At 34.8% G+C, this 21,631-nt stretch overlaps 2 protein-coding genes across 3 annotated transcripts; both read right to left on the reverse strand.

Annotated features, from left to right (window-relative positions):
* Positions 1–6,571: 6,571 nt before the first annotated feature.
* Positions 6,572–16,749, reverse strand: LOC134839613 (calcium channel flower-like). Of its 2 annotated transcripts, XM_063855223.1 has the most exons (6): positions 16,498–16,749; positions 13,057–13,129; positions 12,815–12,940; positions 10,858–10,965; positions 9,151–9,231; positions 6,572–7,865 (listed from the first exon to the last, which is right to left on the reverse strand). In XM_063855223.1, exons 1-5 carry the CDS (start codon positions 16,601–16,603, stop codon positions 9,162–9,164), a joined length of 483 nt encoding a protein of 160 aa, XP_063711293.1. In that variant the 5' UTR covers positions 16,604–16,749; the 3' UTR covers positions 6,572–7,865; positions 9,151–9,161. The 2 variants fall into 2 exon arrangements, with proteins under 2 accessions (XP_063711293.1, XP_063711292.1); XM_063855222.1 differs by lacking the exon at positions 9,151–9,231.
* A 574-nt stretch (positions 16,750–17,323) lies between these two features.
* Positions 17,324–21,235, reverse strand: LOC134840037 (exportin-5-like). Its single transcript, XM_063855665.1, has one exon. The coding sequence runs from the start codon at positions 21,230–21,232 to the stop codon at positions 17,687–17,689; it is 3,546 nt and encodes a 1,181-aa protein (XP_063711735.1). The 5' UTR covers positions 21,233–21,235; the 3' UTR covers positions 17,324–17,686.
* Positions 21,236–21,631: the final 396 nt, after the last annotated feature.

Raw genomic sequence — 21,631 nt, forward strand, 5'->3', positions numbered from 1 at the left:
AGTTTCTGCTTTGATTGGTATATCCAATTTCATTTGGCCAATTGAATTACAAGTAGTCAAAAAGTTTTTCCTAACAAATAATAATTTTGTTATAATTACTTTTACAGCACGTTCTAAAGCTATGTTTTTCAGATAAATGAGCCGGAATGCTTACAGAAATCTATAGCAAATCAGCTAAGTTTGAGCTAAAAATTGATTGATTAACTGACTTTTGACACGTTCATATGTCTGACAGTGTAAATATTAAATTATGGATAAAGCTCCTTCTTTTCGTAAACTGAATCTTAACTGAATCTTGAATTCTAAAGTTTTTTCCTTAAAATGATAACCCACTTGACCCTCCACATTTTTTTATTCAAACGAAATTTATTCTCAAATTTACCGAATACTGCATTTTCTCTTCCTTGCATTAAGTTTGAACAATAAGTTTTTAAAAAATCAACAAATTTTGTCAAAATTGATCAGGAAGGAAGTTTCAAAAGTTGTGTTCGACCCAAAATGAAAACGTGACCAAAGCAATGTAATTAGTACAGTGTATCTGAATCTAACTATTTGGTCAGATGCAACTTGACTATTCAAAAAATTCCGCGTTATAGTTTCGACAATTTTACAATGCCCAAAATCAAAACCTGACTGGCAAACTTTTTAAGTTATAGTGTATCAATGCCCATGTATTTGAAGCCAAACTTTTCTTGCAAAACATCAAACATAAAGTGCCTTATAAAACTCTTCTTTTATAAAAAGAACAAAACCAACAAAGTTGGAAAAGTTTAATTCAACTCAAAAAAATTGCACAGCAAATTGATCACTCCTCAATTTTTTAAAATTTTAACACGTCAAAATTCTTTGGATTTCAAAAATTTGATTTAATTTCAAAAATCTGTTTGAACTGTAAAATTAAAAAACACAATTAGAGAAAACTGGGTCTTTTGGTTTTTTTCACAAAGGGATTTCCTGTATATTAAGACAGAAATGATTTGATCTTTCGGAAATGGAGTTTCGGGATGCATTGAGTGTCCGGTATAACAAAAACTTGATCGCTTTTCCAACTTTTTGTGATGGTTGCCAGTCACCATTCACCCTACGGCATGCGTTAGCGTGCAAAAAAGGTGGTCTCTTAACTGTACGGCACAATGAGATTAGGGATGCTGTAGGCGACTAAGCTTCTTTAGTGTGGGAGGATGTACAGAGAGAGCCTGTTATTAGAGAATACAACCCGCAAGATGAGACACCCGCATTAATTGCAGATTTGTTTTGTCGTGGAGTTTATGTTAGACAGGGAGGATCGTCTTTGATATTCGTGTCTCTGACACCGACGCCATCTCCTATCAGAACAGAAACCCCATGAGTGTTTTGCACTCAGCAGAGGTTGAGAAAAAGACAAAATATTCAGCCCCGTGTCAGGAAAGACATCTGTCTTTCACTCCTCTTGTCGTGTCTGTTGATGGGATGCTTGCTCCAGAATTTGCAAATTTCCTTCGGAGAATAGGAGAAACATTATCTACAAAGTGGGAGAAACCCTATAGTAAAACTATGAACTGGGTGAAGTGCCGGCTGTCTTTTGCCGTGCTCCGTGCTTCGAGTGTGTGCTTCCGAGGCACATGGACCAAGTGGAGGAGTCTTGGCTCAGACCATGATTTCTTACCCTAGAGAAATATTTACGGATGTTCTACAATGAGGAGAAATTGGCCAGCTATGTGCAGACTCTGCTAGTTATGTAAAACGTGGACCCAAGCGAACTAAAATATTGAAAAAATGAATCAAATAGATAATTGAATGATTTCTTAAAATTCAAAAAAAAATGATTTTTGAGGGGGCGATTTTTCAAAATGTTTTCCAAAGTAGTCGACCTTTATTCAGCTCGGCCAAATAGTAATGGCTAGCTCTTTCCAACCATGATAAAGACCTCATTTTGACCAATTATTCTGCGTTGCAAGTGATCTTTTTCAACGCGCAACTTTCCCTTAAATTTAATATCTGATAACGCCAAATGCAGCTTTAGAAAAGATTGAGGGTGAAAAGAATTTTTTTTAAAAATTAGCAAAAAGAACCATATGCGATGTCAGGGGGTCGAATACATAAAAGGCAGGCGTCCCGCCTGAATCTACTACTACATGAAAGTACATTTTTGCAGCTAAATCGTTGGCAATTTTTCACGCCATTGTCACTTTTATTATTGAATAACCCCAAATTCATATCAGCGTAAGTAAATATAACTTTTCCCTTAAAAAAACTTTTTCAAAAAAAAGATACCCCACATGACCATCTGCACGGAAATTCATTTTAAGATAGACCAAGATCAATTGAAAAATTGACGAATACGGCATCGTATCTTCCTTACAAAAAAATTGAACAGGAAGTTTCGAAAACAAGTTTTAACAGAAGTTCGTCAAATATGCTCCAGACACTTATTTCAAAATCGGCACCATTTGAAAACTTGTTGGAAGTCTTGTTATTAAAATATTTTATTAGAATTTAACTGCTTCTTCAGCCAGATATTTCAGGTGATTTTTTTTCAAAAATTTCCGCGTTACAGATTCGGCAAATCTACAATACTCAAAATCCATGCTTGGCATTATTACTTTCAAAATTACATTGTATCAGTGCCTACATTTTAGGTCAACATTTTATTGAATTGCAGTTGGATAGAAGTTTCTGCTTTGATTAGTTATCCACTTTTAATTGGCCTATTGAATTACAACTTGTCAAAACCTTTTTTTTAAACTGATTTTGTTATAGTTATTTTTATAGCACATTCTATGGCTATGTTTTTCAGATAAAAGAGGTGAAATGCTTACAGAAATCCATATCAAGTTAGCTACATTTGAGCTAAAAATTGATTAAATAACTGACTTCTGACGCGTTATATGTCTGACAGTGTAAATATTAAAATATGGATCCTTCTTTTCGTAAGCTCCTTCTTTTCGTAAACTGAATCTTAAGTGTTCCAAATTTTTGTCTCATCTGTGTGATTTACTAGCTGAATCATTTTTTATTATAGAGTGTCTATTTAACTGATATTTTTACTTATAGAACATAGCCAACAAAGTTAGAAAAGTTTATAACAATTCAAAAAAGTTAAATATGAAATCATTCATTGTTCGGTTTCTGAAAAAAACATTACGTTAAATCTTATCGGTTTCAAAGAATCTGGTTGATTTTTTTCCAAAAAGCATCGGACTTTTATAGAATCAAAAAACTGTAATTGCAAACTGCTCCTAATTCTGATAAAGACCGTACTTTGACCAATTATTAAACAGGCGAACAGTTATTGAGTCACAGGCGAAAAGTTTTTGAAGCGCGCTCTTCCTTCAAAATAAGTATATATTAACGCTAAAGGCAGATGCGGTCAGTCAGCAAAAACCTCAAATTCTAAAATTGTAGCTTAGGGGGACGCCTTGGGTTGTGAGGGATTCGAATAACTATGGGGCAGGCGTCCCGCTCAAATCCGCTACTACAATTTAAAAATTTTTGAAAAAACCATAACTCATGTTTTTTTGCGCTATTTTCACTTTTACTATTGGAGAACCACATTTTCTTCCTCCCAACTTATGGAATTTCACTGAACTCAAACAAAAATAAAGAACAAGCAACAAAACTCAAATTAGTTTGAATTTTGAAGACTTTTTCCTTAGAAAATTTTTTTTCAATAAAAAGATACCCCACATGACCATTCGTAATTTTTTAAGGTAGACGAATATTACTTGAAATATTTCTTTCAACAAAATTGAACAGGAAGTTTCCAAAACAAAATTTGACCAAATTTCGTCAAAAATGATCAAGACAGTTATCTCAAAATTGGCAAAAATTGAAAACTTGTTGGAAGAATTGTTGTTAAAACATTTCATTAGAATCTAACTGTTTCTTCAGCCGAATTTTTCAGATGAACTTTATTCATATCAAAAATTTCCGCGTTTTAGATTCGACAAATCTACTTCACTCAAAATCAAAACTTGGTTTAAAATTTTTCGAAGTTACAGTATTTCCGTGCTTATCTGTTTTAGGCCAACTTGTTTTTTGCAACTCGGTTATCTAAATTTTTCCGTTTTGAAAATTTCAATTTTTTTAACTGATCGAATGAAAAACTATTCAAAAATTTTCAGAGAGTTTTTAATTCTGGTATGTTCACTTTCATAGCACGTTTTTTTACTTATGGTGCTCAGATGAATAAGCAGGAATCCTCACAGAAATCCAATTCAAAAAAGATACTTTTCAGCAATTGCTGATTTGAATCATCAATTGATCTGTGAAGCGTTTACTTGGTTCAAATGGGAATCATTGAAGTACGGATAAAGCTCCTTGTTTTTATAATTTGAAGTTTAAATGTGCCGAATTTTGTCTCGAACGAGTGATTTACTTGCTTCTAACTGATAAAATTGAACTCAAAATAAATGAATTTCTAAGCTAAAACGAAATAAAAAAGCTGCCAAAAGTCAACTCAATGTGAATTTATAAGACTTTTCCCTTAATTATCCTACGCATTCCAAAAAAGACAGCTGAGTTCAATTTGAAATTGATTATTTTTAAGCAAATGAATCCAAATGATTTTTTTTTTATTGAAGTCTGCTTTCGATTTCTGTTATTTTTTTTTGAATTGAACCATTCCCTCAGTTTTTTAAAATTATATTTCCTCAAGCTGAATCATATTAAATTATTTGAAATACGTTGCAATTTTTATTATGTAGTCTTATTGTTATTTGAAGTTATTTTTAAACTTATTACCAATACTGATCTAGACTTCACAAAGGCGATCAAAAAGAATGTCCCTATACGTTATTGAATTTTGGAACCAATTTTCCTAATGCAGTTTCCAGAAAATTTTGTGAGTTTTTTTGATAGCTAATTTAATGCATTTTAAGAAACTATGTGACAAAATGCATTTTGCAATTCACTGGAAATTCAAGCAGCTGGTATAAAAAATAACCAAAAAATTAAGAGATGTAAACCGTAGAAATTTATCGAAAAAATGCACTACCAAAAATCTACATAATTTTGATTTTGTTTTGAATAAAAATTCGTTTCTTAAAATATGCCCAGAAATAAGACAATTGAATTTTAAATTAACCTAGAAACAAAACTAAAGCAATGATATTAACGCCAAAAATTCTCGAGCAGACACAGGTTGCTCCGAGAAAAGTGTTTTTCTTGAAAAATCTGAACAAAAACAACTTTGTCTGACCTGAATTTTGAAAAAACTTTTCGGTCAACTTTGTCTGACCGAATTTATGAGTTTTAAAGAAGAAATTGATGCCCTAAAACTTCTTTGATTAGCGAGAAAAACTTATGATTATAGTTTCCTAGAAGAAAATAAACTTGAGAAACGTGTATCAATAGGTTTTTAAAATTCCGCTGGGAAATCTGAACTTTTAACTACACTTTCGAAAATAGGAGTCGACCATGCTTTTCGTGGCCTGTACATTTTCGCTGCTCGATAAAGGAGTTCTCGTTTCTTTGAACAAAGGAACTGAAGTGAGCTATTGAAATGGAAAAATCCAAAGTCAAGCCGCGAAAAATAAAGATTGAGCTTGAACAAAGTACCAAAGTGTTTTTGTTCAGGCATTTGTTTTTGAATGCATTTCTGTGGTTGTTAACACATTTTAAGACGTTGACTTTGAAAAAAAGCAAAATAAAACATCGCCAAGATCTATTTAAGAGTCTTCACTGCATTCATTACCCTTGAAATTTTTGACATAACGCAGTCTGATGATTTGCATTCATTACGAAAAAAATCCAATGACAAGATAGAGGTTGAGGTGGCCACAATTTCAGTCATCCTGTGAAAAAATTTATTCACCGGAAAAAAAGTCCCAGATCGCTAGTTTTGAACTTATAAGACTAATCAACATAACAGACATCTTTGACTTCTCTGTCTACAAAAATAACCATAGCCAACAGACATTGGGAAAAGAGTCAATGAACGCAAAAAAAACCAGAAAAAATCAACAAGTTCTTTGAAAAATTTTTTAATTTAAAACAAAAAATTGTTTGGCATCAAAGCTCTTTGAAATTCAAAATTAATTTACAATTGGCAATTTTTGGATAAAATTATCCCAAGTTAAGAAATATGGATTATTCTGAAAAGTTTTTATTCCGGGGGAAAACTACAAAATAAATTCCATTTTAGAAACTAGAACTCGCTAACGTTTTTTCAGCTTTTCATAATTCTAGAGTGCATTTTACCTACCTTCTAGTAAATAAACTTGAATTGGACTGAAAAAGTGCATATATAACTAAGGGAATTCATGTGCATTTATAAGTATCAATGTACTTCGTTTGTTAATAGACTTTTCATGGGAAAAAAATTTAAAAAACTCGCGACCTATATAAGTGCCTGAACTACTCTCATCGACTCTTAAAAAATGTACGAAATCTTCGCAGAACCAAAATTTTCATTTCTATCTTAAATAAAAAACCAAAAATCAAATAAAATTCGTTCTGCAACGCCGATGTAAATGATCAGTGATTTGCTTTGAAATGCGCGCAACAAAGATAAGGGATTGACTTTTTTTTGCCATTTTGAGAAAATTCTCAGCTATGCAAAAAATAGATGCTGTCAAGGAAACGAGAAGAATAAATTTTCCATAATTGAATTTAAGGGTACAAATGGTCTCCATAATTTCAAATAAGCTACAATAAATTATTTCGTAAACATGAACCAGCCAACTAAAACCCAGTCTATTCGATGAATAGGAGGCGCGTAAGTAAAATTGAAAAGTGAGTTTATCCAAATTTACATACAACAGGGAACATGGACAGCACAAAATGAGTATGAGGTCACAAGGGAGCAGGAGGTAAGGGAGGGTGCATTATGCACATTACTTATTAAATCTCATTTAATCAACAATTAAAGTATTCGTATATAGACATTCGTTGAGCATCACTTATAATTTATATCACAAAATACAGAAAAACGAACTACATCTAATTTGAAGTACATCTTTGCATCATCGACAATTCTGTTGCGCTGAATTTCAGCCTATGGTCTTTCTTAAATACTTGAACCTTTTAATTCACAACTTTGTGAGATTTTATAGTTGCTAATAGGATACATTAGTAAAGCTGAGCCAATTTTCGCAAAAAAGGCAATTCAAGTAGAACGATTATTTTGCGACAGTGTAAAATTTGGGCTTTTATTTAAGGGTATTCCATTTCATTCAGCTCAGCACTTGAAACATGAGACACGCTTAACCTGCACTGCCACGTTTCGATAATTTTCAGGCTAAATAACATCAACAATTATATCGAACAAATAATTAATTACAATGTGCCCAGTATTTATATTTACAATATGCATGCTTACATTTCACGCCTCAAGTTCAAAGATCACTAAATAGATTTTATCAACATCAAACCAATGCCAATGAAATGATGATAATTTGAAACTCTTATAATGGTGGCTTTAAGCGATGGTCAGCAAAAATTCAAAAAATTCAGTTCTACAGAGACAATTTTATCTCGAAAAACTGCCGAGTTTCATTCTAACAACAGGATAATGCAAATACTTACCTCTTAAACCACTCACCAATTATGCATCAATAATAATCAAAATTTGAAATGACGAATGGCAGTTTCAAAGCAAGTGGGTGGCAATTTACTTAAACCATAAAATGTTCGATCAAATTAGAGTCCCTGACATCTAGATCTGCCTCGAAACACGCAGTAAGACAGTAGAACCATTTAACATGTGCATCGGTCGTTATTGGTTTGGTTCTTTTTCCTTAGTGAAGTTTGGGTGCATTTGTTTCGTTTCTGCTGGTTTCTTTTTTTGAGTGTTGGTTCACCTGAGGGTGGAGTCGTCGTTGTTCACTTGTGGTTGGTAACCTGCACCACCATGTGCAGCTGTGGCAGCCTTAACTGCATCTCCTCTGCAACATAGATGTCACTTTCATTATAGTAATCAAAAATTGGTCATTTCATTTACACACAACAGAGATTATCAGAAAAGAACCATTTTGAACCTACTTGGCTCAAGTTATGCTGAGTCGCCCAAATTACGTTTGCTGCTAACATACGGTTTAGAAACGCGACCTGCTCACATCTGCAGAGCATTGTACTAAGTATACGATCGAAACCATTTAAAAGGATCTAAATATGATACCAAAAAACTCTTCAGCTTCGTATTCTGAAATTTTACGACAGAGTTAACTCCGCCCCCTATAGTACCCAGTGCCTAATTACCACCCGTATAAAGTAAGAATTCAACAGCTAAGTATATACAAATTTTGTATTTCTAACGAATCGCCCCCAAAACGGGGAGTAATGATGAGTGGTTTCTGCGATTCGCAGAGGATCTATGAAAGGCTTTTTCTAGCCTGTCTAAGCATAGTCCGTTTTTCTTATTTCCCCACACTCCAGACTCAGTTATTTTGTTGAGGTAAGCTCTTTTTTTCGACTCAAGGCTGTTTTTTTTGCGTCTAGAGCTTTAAAGTGGTAACACTATTACCGCCGTAATCGGTCAGGCTGTGGTAGACCTGAAGCTAGAGGTCAAGTGACAGCTCGTCCTCGCACACTATCATTGCCATGGCAGGGGATCGATTACACGGTCTGACGATCTCAATGCTAAGTGCCTCTGAGTAAAAGTTTACAAGATCCTAAATTTAACTAAGAAACCAACCCAGAACCCTCATCCTTAACATTCAACATCACATAACGGAATGAACTCCCACTCAAAATTTAATCGTTGTATTGATTTTAGTCAAAAAAGGCGAAGAAGCGTTCAGTTTGACCGAACCGTATTGGTTAGGCTTGAAAATCAAACTTGATCAACCCAAGATCGTTGGGCAACTTCATCAAGTTGCTATATTTAGACTATTTAATATCCACAGCTTGTTTGTTTTAGGGTCGTCGTATAACACTCATCAATACAACTGAATGTTTAAATAATCTGACCGTCGACGTTTTTCCTGTCTTTATTAATGAATGATCATTACAACTAGAAATTTTGCGTATGAATACATTATTAAATTGGGAAAATAAATCGACGGTCAAAAATTTGCAACGTAATTTCAATAGAATTGCGTTTAAAAACACTGCACATCAATCCAGCAGACAGGATGTTTGTTTCTGCGAAGTAACGGATAGAGACAGAGAATAGTTTATATACAAAACGTAGATCAGAAACAGTACCAATTGAGTAGTAATTCTACAAACGGTAGGAGGGATCATTGGTGGTCTATCAGAGGTATATAGCCTCCGGATGAGTTTTTGTCAGTGTATGAGATTTTCTCTCCCCTAGGACAAAAACGTTTAACTTAACCTGGGTTGAAAACTTGGCAGTACATAAAAATATCTGTCCCCACTTGGATTTGCTCCCTAGGTCTATTACAGAACTTAACTTCGCGCAATCAACTGATTTAAATGCTGAATTTAAATCTATGTGATGTACGGCCCTTCCGATCCGAAATATTCAGCAGTTTTGTGCGGTTCCTATTCACGCAATTAGGGTTCCATGTATTGAATTCAATTTCCAATTTATCTTTTTTCCTATTGCAATTCAAAGGCAATTTGTATATTTTATTTGCTTTTTAGAATTATTCAAAAATGGATGGATTAGCTGGAATTTGATAAAAAATAGCTTCTAATTCGGATCCTAAATCAGTTATCAATCTGATTAACAGAGCTTATCTGTCGATTAAAAATTACACACAGATATTGCTGTGTGTACGGCGTGACGCGTGATACTGTAAATTGAAATACTACCTAAAATAGCTGATGAATATACCATGTCCAAGTGAAGTGACATATTTGGGCACAATTGATGAAGATTACGCGATCTTAGTTCAACCGAAAACCCTATTTTTAGATTCAAGTTAAATATTGAACTTTCAAAAACTGTCACGCACCAATAAACATGTGACTTCAAAGCAATCTCTTCAATTGCACGGTTAAGTCTTCGCTTTGTAGTTGCCATGAAAAAATTTGGTTATTGAATTTGATTTCTCATCAAAAGAGAAAACTTATTGGTTTCTAAGAAAATGCTAACAACTGATTAGTTAGGCGGTTTAAGCGATCCGTAAAATCAGGATTTTGTTTTAACTAGTGATGCTTCAATGGAGCAGAAGACGTTAATTTCAGGTCGAACGACGATAACTGACATTTCATTTCAATCTACGCTATCGCATGCTCCCTTTAATTCAAGGATGTTCTCTTTAATAATGACGATACAAAGTCAAACTACATGAAAAAAAATGAACTTGCAGTCAGAATCTAAGCCATTCATTCTAGCTTCGTCATTAAAGCAAATACTCATACGGTTTCAATTGTGGCAGTTTAAAAAATGTTGAACATAGCCAACACTCAGTTGAAAAAAGCCAATGAAAGAATTACAGAGAAAAAATTAGATGCCATTAATGGTCTTTGAATTTCTAGAACAAATAATGGTGGCACTTTTTATGATAAAATTTTTCTGAGTAATTTGAGAAAACTGGATCAATAGGAAAAACTTTTTTTTTCGCTTAGAAAACTGAAAAAAAAAATTGATTTTCGAAACGAAAAGTCGATCTCGTTTTTCGTACACTTTAGCTGTTCGGTAAGAGAGCTTGCCTTATTTTCAACAAAGGAAATGAAGTGAACTTAAAAAAATCCTTTAGCTGTTCGGTAAGGGAGCTTGCCTTATTTTCAACAAAGGAAATGAAGTGAACTTAAAAAAATCAAAATTCGTATTTTCGATTCGATCGTAATAAAATAAGCAACTCGAAACTTTTTTCTTGTCTATTACGGCGATTACTAGCAATAAGTGTGTAAATTACCTCATCTCGCAAAAAAACGGATCGTTACCAACCGGGTTAAGTAATCTTCATCTAACCAGAAAATGAAATTTCGGGGAGTGAAAAATAGAGCGCGATAGAGGGGTCTTACTTTTTGCCGACTGCGATGACTCCGTAGAAGGTGCCAGCTACGAACATGGCGCCACAGCCCAAGAATGAGGACACTGATTGACAGAGAGCGAAGGGAATTACTGATAGTCTGAAACACACAAAATTACACGCATTGCATTAAGTAAACAGTTGTCATTTCCCTCGTAAATGTGGAGATGAATTCAATTAATTCGAATTAATGAGATGCAATTCATACAGTGAACATTGGATTTAGGGAGGGACGCATCCGTTCCTCAGGGATTCGAACTCCTGGCCATACTGCACAAAAGATCCACCATTAGTACTATTTTCTAATATCCATTTTTGATGGAAACACTAAAAATTAAAGCGCTATTTTTGAGGGGAGTGCTGATTGAAAAATGCATTTTATATTCAAAACATTTTTGGCGTTTCTGAAAATCAAAACAATTTTTCAAATAGATGCAAAAAGGAGCTTTGCAACACTTGCCATACAATTAAAACATTGCATTGCAAGGCATTGAATAAAAAAAGGAAGTCATTATTTTGAAAAATTAAGAAAGAAAGAAAAGAAAAAATCCAAAAAAGTACATCTACAAAAATCATACCTTTGTCTCAAATGATATTCATAAATATCATTAAATAGCATTGATAATGAATGACCGATGCAAAAAAAATTGGGTCGACCTTCGCTAAGCCGAAAACGAAACTCAAGTCATAGAAAAATTTATGCTGTAAAACAAACATAACAACTTTCAAAAATAGTAAAAACTGTTTGAATCAGGGGCGGATCTAGAATTTTCTCGAGAGGGGGGGGCGGATTTTCAAAAACTTTCGAAAATTTTGTCGAACTTTTTTTAGATCGACTGACTTGATTTTTTGAGCTCTCCCTAAGCACGTTTTAGTCCCTATTTTGGCCAAATTTTCTGCGCCGCAGGCAAAATTTTGAAAAAAAACAGTCCAAAAAAAGCGTTTTTAGGCACTTTTTGGAAAATTTTGACCAAAAAATAATTACTATATCTTGGCGCCAAAGGCGCCTTTAGAAAAATTTTATGGTCGGTCGGCCAAGAATGGATTTCTTAAAAAGTACGAAAGGGGGATTTTGGGTCGGCCGGAATTTTTACCTTTTAAAAAAATTCGAACCTCAGACCTTTGCCTTTCCAGGCGCATTCGTTACCTCCAGGCTAAATGCACAGGAGACAGTAAGAAATTCGAATTGGTTATGAACTAAGGTACACCAGGAGTCGTTGTGGACAAAGTTGTTGTTGGGGAAAAAAGTCTAGTACCCGATTGCAATACCCTTGTTTATCGCAAGAGTAAACCTGTCAGCAGAATTTGAAAGAAAAGTTGTTTACCGGAAAAAAAGTATAGTTCCCTTCTACAAGCCACTTGCTCACGCAAAAATCTAGTAAGTGAGAAAATTTTAGACCCAATCCTCCATACACTTTTTATTCAATTGATTGACATCTGTCCAAATTCGGCTTTCGAAACCATTCTCTGATTTTGTTCAGAGAACAGGAAAACTACTATGATCTATATAAACTAAGAGTTTTTAAGAAAAAAAAGAAACTTCGAGGGTGCTTGCGATCCTTTAAATTACAGAGATTATGTGCTATTAGGTGCAACTTCAAAGGGTTGAAATAACATTTGGTATTTGTGCTGCAACCGGATACTTTCACAACGCTAGCTATTGATTGTGGCTTTCGCAAAGGTATTTACTGATTGAATCATCGGTTCACAGGTAGTGTCAATGAGTTAACCCAACAAATAATTAGTTACCTTTTAAAGTTCTGCTCTTTAATCATACCAATGAATAAAAAGAAAACCAAAATCTATTTATGACAAAACCGGACATGACTTTTTTTGTCATAAACTAATTTTCAAAACCCAATTTGTTCCCTCTTTCTGTTTTGAACACAGATGAACAAAGAGAACAGTCTTTTAATTAGTGTAATGAGAGACGACTAGAAAGCACTTACATCAAGTAGAGTCCTGCGCGCAGGAAATAGGGCCTGTTGTCTACAAACTGAGTAACCATTTCTGCCCATTGGAAGTATTGGCAAAAGATTGGCGCCTCAATCATTATAACCAAGCCACCGAAAGCCCTAAAACAATCACATTAGCAACCCGCTCTTGCCATATTTGAAGTTGGATTGAAATGATTACTTCAAATGGTTACAGACGACTAATAACCGTTAGTAGTTGACGCAACAATACTCACATCATAAGAATCCCAGCTAACAGGCATGAACCACTGAAGCCTATCATAGTCATCAAACCGAGAATAATCATCGCTAAAACAGAAATTATTTTCAAAAATCATGTTTAAAATACGTATTCGGTAGCTTGTTCAATTTTTCAAAAACAAACAAAACATGGCATCATTCGTAATATAGCATTTTGTTTTAGCAAACGCAATTTTCGATTGACTTTTGATCATAACTTAAATTAAGGAACATAGTCAAGAGACACTTGAAGAGTCAATGAACACAATTAAAAAGAAAATAGTGACTTTTTTTGAAAAATCTAGCAGAGCTGAAGAGAAACGAATAAATGGCCTCGATGCACTTTAAAAATAAATTGTACAATTTTTGAATGAGTTTTTTGATAAAATTAACCATTTTTAGGAAACTGGATCAATACGTGAACTTTTTGTTCCGCTGGGAACTCAAGAAAGTAAAATTAAAATCTACTTTCAAAACTAGAAGTCGGTCACGTTTTTCGCGACCTTTACACTTTTGTTGTTCAAAAAAGGAACTCACATTCCTTGTAACAAAAAATGAGCTGAAATTTCGAAAAAATCAAAAGTCGAACAAAAAAATTAAATTTGAGTGTTTTAAAACTTTTCAGATTTTTCCTGAAAAACAAAAGAATCATCACCACCTATATAAGCGTCTTCACAACGTATGCATAAAAAAGCATTGCAAGCTAGCAAACAGGAAAGAAAAGGATAGTCACTAACTAAGTCCAAAAAATCAAAAAACTTCGAAAAACCATAACTAAAACTTCAAGATTTTGTCTGGAGTCCATTTGCAGAAAACTCTTCAAGAAAGACAATCAAACGGGCGTTTAATGATAATTCGAAAACATGGAGCAACAAGTGAGCCGGAAAATTTCCCATAAAACAAAACAAAATTGTTGTCATGAAAAACTTTGAGTACAGTTTCTATTCTAAGATTTTAAGCATTTTTTGCGATCCAGAGGCAAGCATGAAAACTACGTTTCTCTTGAGACGACTGAAACTTAGGTCACTAAGCCGATAAAACATGATCCCTGAAACTTAGGTCACTAAGCCGATAAAACATGATTCATTTGGGCAGAATAAAGTTTTTAAGCGCCAAAGAAAAAGACAAAAAAGAGAATATACGAAGCCAAGATAAGTAAAACTACAAACAGCAAAGTAAATCAAAAAAACTTGAAGCAATTTTTTTGAAATTTTTTTGTCTAGAAAATTTTGAATGACTTTTCCCAGGTCGATAACTTTTCGGTAAAAACTTTTAGGAGTGGCGGCTAATGCAAGAATGCTTCCGACTACCGGTTACTTCCATTGAACACAAAATATCAGTCGAAAAAAAAATTAAAAAATCGATCATAACTCAAAAATTTGACAATTACGAGGGCCATAACTTCATGTGTGAAAAAATTGGGCGTAGCCTCTTTGTAGGTGAGCCACTTTTTCAGCTTTTCAAAATGGTTCTATTCATTGAAACCAAAAACTCAAGTTTGAGAAGGGCAGTTTTCAGGAAAACAAAAAAATTTCCCACACAGACATTTTTAAAAGCTGTAGACAGAGGCGTAAAACAAACAGATACCAGGGGAAAGCAGGCACACAAGAGTGTAAGAGGTCTTTCTATGGATAAACCTTTTTTGAAAATCGGTTTACAAAAAGTGGCAAAACTTTCCAAAGCGTCTCAAAAAAAATAAAACAAAAACCCAATCCCATACAATTACATAATCCCCTTTTTTATCAGACAAGAACTCCAGGCAAACATACCCAGCAAGACAGTCAAACTCAAATCAGCAAGTGAACAAAACTTACGAAGCGGAAACAAGGCCGACAATTTTCGAATAGACACCAGTTGAGCCGAAAAAAAAATTGTCGTAAAGTTTCAAGTCTCTTGAAATTACCCCGTAGTAACTAGTACCCAGACAGTAGTTAAGTTTGAAATTTGATGGAACAGCACATCAGCTACATAGCATTATCAAAATCGCCTATATGACCAGTACTAATTGAACTTGGATAAAGAATTTCTGATTTTGTTAAATTAGTTGTTAACCCGAAAAAAAGTCTACATCCGATTTGATAACGCTTGCTAATCAAGCGCCACGTAAGCAGACAAAATTTGGGTACACGATCATTGAGCCAAAAAATTCAACAAAACATTTTGGGCTACTAAGTTAAGCGACTCGAAGATTTACACCTTCCTGAAACACAAAAGCCCAAAAAGCTCTTGTCCTTGAAACGATCAAATATAAAGTGACTGAGTGATATAAATTATCACTATTTCCGATACCATTTAAGCCGAGTAAAGAATTACCGAAAAAACGTTTAAAAAGATAAAAAAAAAGGGTTTGATACAAAAAAAGAGAGCAAACTTGAAAATTACAAGACGGAATCAAAAGTTATTTCAATTCCAGCAAAACTTGAAACTTGTTTCAGTCCAAAGCAATAGCATGATGTTGAAGGAAGCTGACAAAAAAGCAGACAAACAAAATTACAATAATTAAATTTCTCAATAACATTTCATAAAAAAGATCTGCTCCAAGACACTATCGACCCACATTTTTCGAAGTCTCAAGCTCAAAGGTTGTCGTATCAACTTCAAACTGATGTAACATTTATGTAAACTGAGCAAATGGTTCAGTGATTTTGTTAAACAAGTTTTTCATACGACTTGTTAATATTTGCTAATTGCAAGCGTAATAATTACAGCTAATCGCATAACAAAAAGTAACCGCCAAAAAACACAAATTCATCAAGCTTTTCTAATAGTTCAATCAATCGCTGTCAAATAATACCAACAAAAATAAATAGAAATGAACCATTAGGAAAATATACTGACAAAATTACAGCCGACCGACCTCAGCGCCGACAATTTTTGGCACCAATAAAACTTACATTTTAACTCTTAGCGTGCAGCTAAGTCACATATGCAGGCAATACAAGTCATTATTTTGCTTAAAATACGACGAAATGGTGATAAAAATACCATTTCTGTGAAAAAGTTGTTTACGGTGAAAAGTCTTAAAACCGGTTCCAACGCGCTTGCTTATCGCAAAGTTATACATCATTTGCGATAATCAATCTGGTGTTCACTTAACGCTTCAACAAATTGGCAAATTTAAGGAGAGCTATTGATATCTTGATAATATTCAACTAGTGCTTTGTGTTTACCGAAAAATTTATTTTGAGCTCGAACTATTATCATCTATAATAATTGTCACGATATGTTGTGAGCCTGTTTTTCTTTGTGCTTTTTTCCACCACAAATCCATGTTTGTGAGGATAATTTTGATTCAAACTAATGATCCACGCAATTGACCAATTTTCTAAGAACAATTTGTTTGTTTTTGCTGAACTTAAGTGATAACTAATGCCTGTAGAAAAAAATTTACGCTAGCTGGTCCAGATCTAAATTTGACTGTTTCGAGCCTCACATACCTGCAGCAGCTAAGGTTCCTATTATTCTTCCGAGAATTTTGAAACCCCATGTGACGTCATTTGCTCCGCCTTGCTCGGGTTTCTGGTTGCTCTCTAGGTCCGGCATTGTTAGTTACCTTAGGAATGATCGATCCTCTTGGAGAACGTACTGCGTTATTATGAACAAAAGAGTTCCCACATCGACTGGTTAAAAGCGATGAAGCCAAAACTCCGAGTCTAGGTAAGTCCGTCAAGTTTTTAAATGAATGGTAAGTATCTGAAATTAGAGCATACGAATTTTGATATCAGATCAGTTTCATTAAATTGATCAGTTTTCATTAAATTGAATGTAGTTTCTCAATCAATATCATTGTTCCGACCATTGAAAATGGGGAGGAATTTTGTATTCGGGTGTGAATTTGATTTTAATTTTTTTCTTTTTGGGTTTTCCGCGCAAATTACTACACAAATAATCATCGGAGTAAATTGAATGATATATCACATTAAAGCCCTTTCAGTGGTGATTTGAAAATTGAAAAAATTCCAAAAATGTTTCCCTCTGTCGTGAAAAACCGGTTTGAAATTTTTTTTTTTCAATTTCGAGCTAGTAACGCGATCGGGTAACGCTTGTTTGACAGAAAAGAGTTTTCAGAAAACAATTTAAAATCATTGTGCAAAAAGTTAAGTTTTTATTCATCTTTTGAAGACAATAGTCGTCGATCAAGCCTAATTCACTACCTTTCTGCGCGATTCTATTTCTCGAATCTCACTATCCACTAAAAACGACACTATTTTGAAGAAAATTTTAAAAAAACGTTTTTTTTTTATGATTATGGTCGGAACATTCTGTGCTTCTAGCACAGCAACCGGCTATCCTTCTTTTTATTTGAATTATGTGTAGAAAGAAGGCAAATTAATTTATTCTTTAAGTAAAAGTGATACTTTTTACAGAACACAACGGAAAATCTGTATTTAGAAAAAATGAATCTAACGTCATTAAAACATTGGAAATCAACACACGCCGTTTTTTCATGCCATGATGAAAAACTTCCAATAATATCTATAATTTATTAATCAACTCTCCGAGGTTAATCTACCACCTTAAAAAGGTCAAATATTCACTACCGTTTGCCAGTTTCAACAAGTTTTTTTTTCAATTTATTTGCATGAAACGATTTTTAATTTTGATATTCTTTTTTTCTTGGTTCATCTAGAAGAATTGGTAAAGACTATTCGTCTCAAAATGCTCTTCAGTTTCGCTTTCTGTTTTCACAGCTCTCGGTAACTTGGGCAACTCATTCACTTGAATTTTCTTCTGGTACAACACACTAACTGGTCTGCCCACAATACCCTTTAAGAGCTTCCTCATTATATCTTTCGTCTTCTTCTCAACGGGCATGTCTTTTCCAGGACTACTGTAAGTTTCGAACACTCGACTTTCAAATTCATCTAAAACGTGTGTATTAACTTCTGGAACTTGACTCAGAATCTTGCGCAGCACTTCGTGTTTCGGACGCAAAGTGACAAAAAACTTAAATATCAAAGCGGCTAAATGAGCACTGGACGAGTTTGAGTACTCGTGCACTTGGTAGCCTTTTAGTAACTGAGTAAAAATGAGCCCAATAATGCTATCTGTAGTTCCTTGCTCAATCATGGGCTGAAATATGGCCCAGAACAATCTGACAGCTTTGCTACAGCAATGTGTATCTGGCCATACAAAAGCATTGACAAGGATAAGTAATACCGTCTCGTAAAGAGACTCATTCTTAATCAGAAGATGAGCAAAGTTCTTCAACTCTTCGCGAGGTTTAAGCGATGTCGGCGTGGCGCGTGGAGCGACGTCTTTCATTTCAGAATCGTTGTTATCCTCGTCTACTTGATTATCGGTTCCTTTATTTAGGACTATACAGGAAGATTCAATTATCGATATCATTGAACGACTGTTACGCCTCAAAAACAAGTCTTCCAGGATCTCTTCATCTTGATCACCATTTTGTCCGGGTAAAACTAAATCAGGTCTACTCGTTAATACCGTCCAGTCATTTGAAAGGCGCCGAAAAATTTTGGGAAAAACAAAGTTAAAAATTGGAATCAGAACGGTTCCGTGTAAATTTTCAGGACACTTATCTTTAATCGGTATCAAAAAGAATTTGATACTGGATGCAATATACGTATTCGATACCTTGTCGAAGTTGTAAAAGGCAACATTCAGCATTTTTTCAATCATTTCAAAATTGCATTTCTTTTCTAACATGAGAAGCAGTGTACAGCCACACAAAAATTGAAGCAATGTATTATGTAGATCTTTGAGGTACGTTTGTAACTTATCAAGAGGCTGCTTTTCAATATTCTCAAAAGCTTCAACAACTGCGCTTTGGACACCAAGTATATTTTTTCTTTCAGCCATACTCATCTCTAAGGCATCTTTCAGATCCTTACAAAACGAGGCTTTAACTTCAGGATTGTGTAATTCATGAAAACGACAGAGCATATTCATTACTATCGGAGCAGCTAGCATTGCTGTTTGAGATGCGAATGTTATAAACGCTTCCTTGTCAGGAACTTGGGGAACATTTTTAGAAGATTCTGATTCTTTTCGCTGTTCTAGACAATTTACAATGCGCCTTATAAAACCACCAATACAGCAGCTGCAGAATTTGAGAGTCATCATATCTTCCCAATTTACAATCTTTTCACCACTAAAATTTCGCAAACTCAGCAAGTCCATGAAAGCGTCAATACTTATGAAACGAACTGAAACAATTGCACTCAGTTCTTCAAACGCAAATAAGAAAACACTTTTCAGCGTTTCCGATCTTAGAGGATCTTCTGTATAGCTTGTCAGAATAACAAGAGACTCCAAAATACAAGATCTACAGGCTTTGTCTAGGGATTTTTCAAACAAAAATGACGTCAGAATCGGATAGAAGTCATTATAAAACGGGATAAATAACTCATGATGTTCCATGACTTTTGACAAAAACAAAGATGAGGCATGTCTATGTACCACATGCGCTTTCCTGTCCTGTTCACTGTTTTCAAATTCTTCGCGCTGCATTGAACTGAACAGAAGTTTAATCACACGGACAAAAACTTCTTGGCTTTGAAACCAGTAATGAAACAACGCAGATACTACAGACAGAAGAGCATTTAAAACCACCACATTCTTTTCCTTTTCACATGCATCTAGACAGAAAGTGAAAACCTTTTGCAAATGTAATTCGAAGTTGGGATTTTTGTCTTTATCCAATGGAATTTTCGCCAAAAACGTACAAAAAGCTAGTGATTTTGCCTCGAGAAAATGGTGCTCTAAAGGGTCTTTTTCCGCACTAAAACACCACTTGTTAGCAGATGTTGTGAAATCCTCGATGACTATATCTGCCAGCATCTTAGGACTCAACTCATACAGGCTGCGTACAGATTCACATCCACAAGAACGTAACTGTCCAATAAAAGAGCCAAACTCCAAGTCATCTCCGAAATCAATCACTGTGTACCAACAGCTAGCATGGTTCATCTTCGAAGGGAACCCAACTTTAGTCAACGCGAACAAGGCCATGTCATACACTTTTTTCGCATGTAAAGCATACATCGAACAGTAGGGGTTCTTGGACGCTGTTTTCACATTTGCCACAAAGATATTTAATACTTCTAAATGCAAAAAATGACTGGAAAAATTGGACAGAGAGAACATATTACTCAAATATTGACTATATTCCTCGGAACGGACTGAGTTTAGTTCATCTACGAACTTGTTTTGCACCATAGAGTAATAATCGTTCATCGCTGAATAGAGCTCCATCATTTTTTTCAGGAAAGTGTAGCCATTTTCACTCACTGTCGCTTGCTTGAGTGGCTCTACTGCTGAATTTAAGTATTGTAAAGAAGTTTGTTTGAAAAATGAAATGGCCAACGCCCTCTCTGTTATATCACAGCCTTTTCGTTGTAGAAGTGAAATGATGCAGTCAGCTGCCAGAAGACGAAAATTACAGTCATTGAGAAAGTTTAGAAGCTGCTCTCTCAGGCCATATTTTGTTATTAGCTCTAGCGGTACCCAACCAATTAACTCATTAAGGCATGCTAGTAAAGCTTGACTCACACGAACATCTTCAATTTGCACATTTTGCTCTTTACGAAGAAGTGAAGCAGCGAAGTCATCGTGACAGCACTTGAACATGGGCTCAAGGTTCGGCATCCTGGTTAAGTATTGGCGGATGTCTTTAGTTCGACTCACAGGAATCGATTTATGCGGTGAGTTAATAAGTTCTTCGGCAACCCGTTGAAATATTGAAAAAACAAGCAACTTCTTTTCTTTAGAAACAGTCATAGTTTCATACAAAGTGGGAAGAACATCTGGCCATTTTTGAGGAAATTCGTGCAGAAAAACCATTGAAAACAGCTTCGAAATCGAGTTTTGAATCAAATGATCATCGTGGAACTGATTGTTGTAATTTTGAACGAAGAGGATAATTTCCCATTTAAACTTTGCTTTGAGGGAGGCACTGTCCCAATCGTTCCTAGCCCATCCTTCTTGAACAAAACAAATTAACAGCTCAAACCCTAAAAGTTTCTTGTACAGATCATCTGATGACACTAACACTGAACCGATAGAAAAGCATTGTTCGGGTTTGCTTTTGAACGACTCAAGAAAATGGAACGCTTGCTGTTTTTCTTCATTAGATGAAAGCGGGTTCAGTGAAATTCGATATGCATCAAAAATTTTCTGACACTCTTCGTCAACGCGTATTGCAACCATGATATCCCTGAAACAAATGAGTTTCATTTCGAAGCATATCGAGATTCTATCTTCAACGAAGAAATTCAAAAGTATCATAGTAACCGAGGTTACAGTCATGAGTCCCTTCATCATGTATTCCAGTCAAAATCCTTGGAATTTTTTAGATATGGAAGTGATAATGATAAAAGAAGATGACAGGTGTTTAGGTCCTTTTCAATTAAAATCGATACGGGTTACGTTTCTTCAATAAGAACACGCAACTCGACACGAGATAATATAATATACAAATCCAAACCGGTCGATACGAACGGTCCAAACGAACGGTCCAAACCCGGCGATATTTTTGTCCCTACTTGGAGCGCTGGTCGCCCAGCTGCTTTCGACGTCACCGTGACATCCCCGCTGCAGTTATCTCTT

The sequence above is a fragment of the Symsagittifera roscoffensis genome, chromosome 2 (genome assembly GCF_963678635.1).
Source record: "Symsagittifera roscoffensis chromosome 2, txSymRosc1.1, whole genome shotgun sequence".
NCBI lineage: Eukaryota > Metazoa > Xenacoelomorpha > Acoela > Convolutidae > Symsagittifera > Symsagittifera roscoffensis.

Excerpts from the sequence above, each read along its gene's own strand:
- LOC134839613 (XM_063855222.1), bottom strand. The coding sequence starts at position 16,603 with ATGCCGGACCTAGAGAGCAACCAGAAACCCGAGCAAGGCGGAGCAAAT. Across the intron at positions 10,966-12,814 it reads CGCGCAGGACTCTACTTGAT|ACTATCAGTAATTCCCTTCG; the intron begins GTAAGTGCTTTC and ends TGTGTGTTTCAG. Across the intron at positions 7,866-10,857 it reads GTCATCGCAGTCGGCAAAAA|AGGAGATGCAGTTAAGGCTG; the intron begins GTAAGACCCCTC and ends TCTATGTTGCAG.
- LOC134840037 (XM_063855665.1), bottom strand. The coding sequence starts at position 21,232 with ATGGTTGCAATACGCGTTGACGAAGAGTGTCAGAAAATTTTTGATGCA.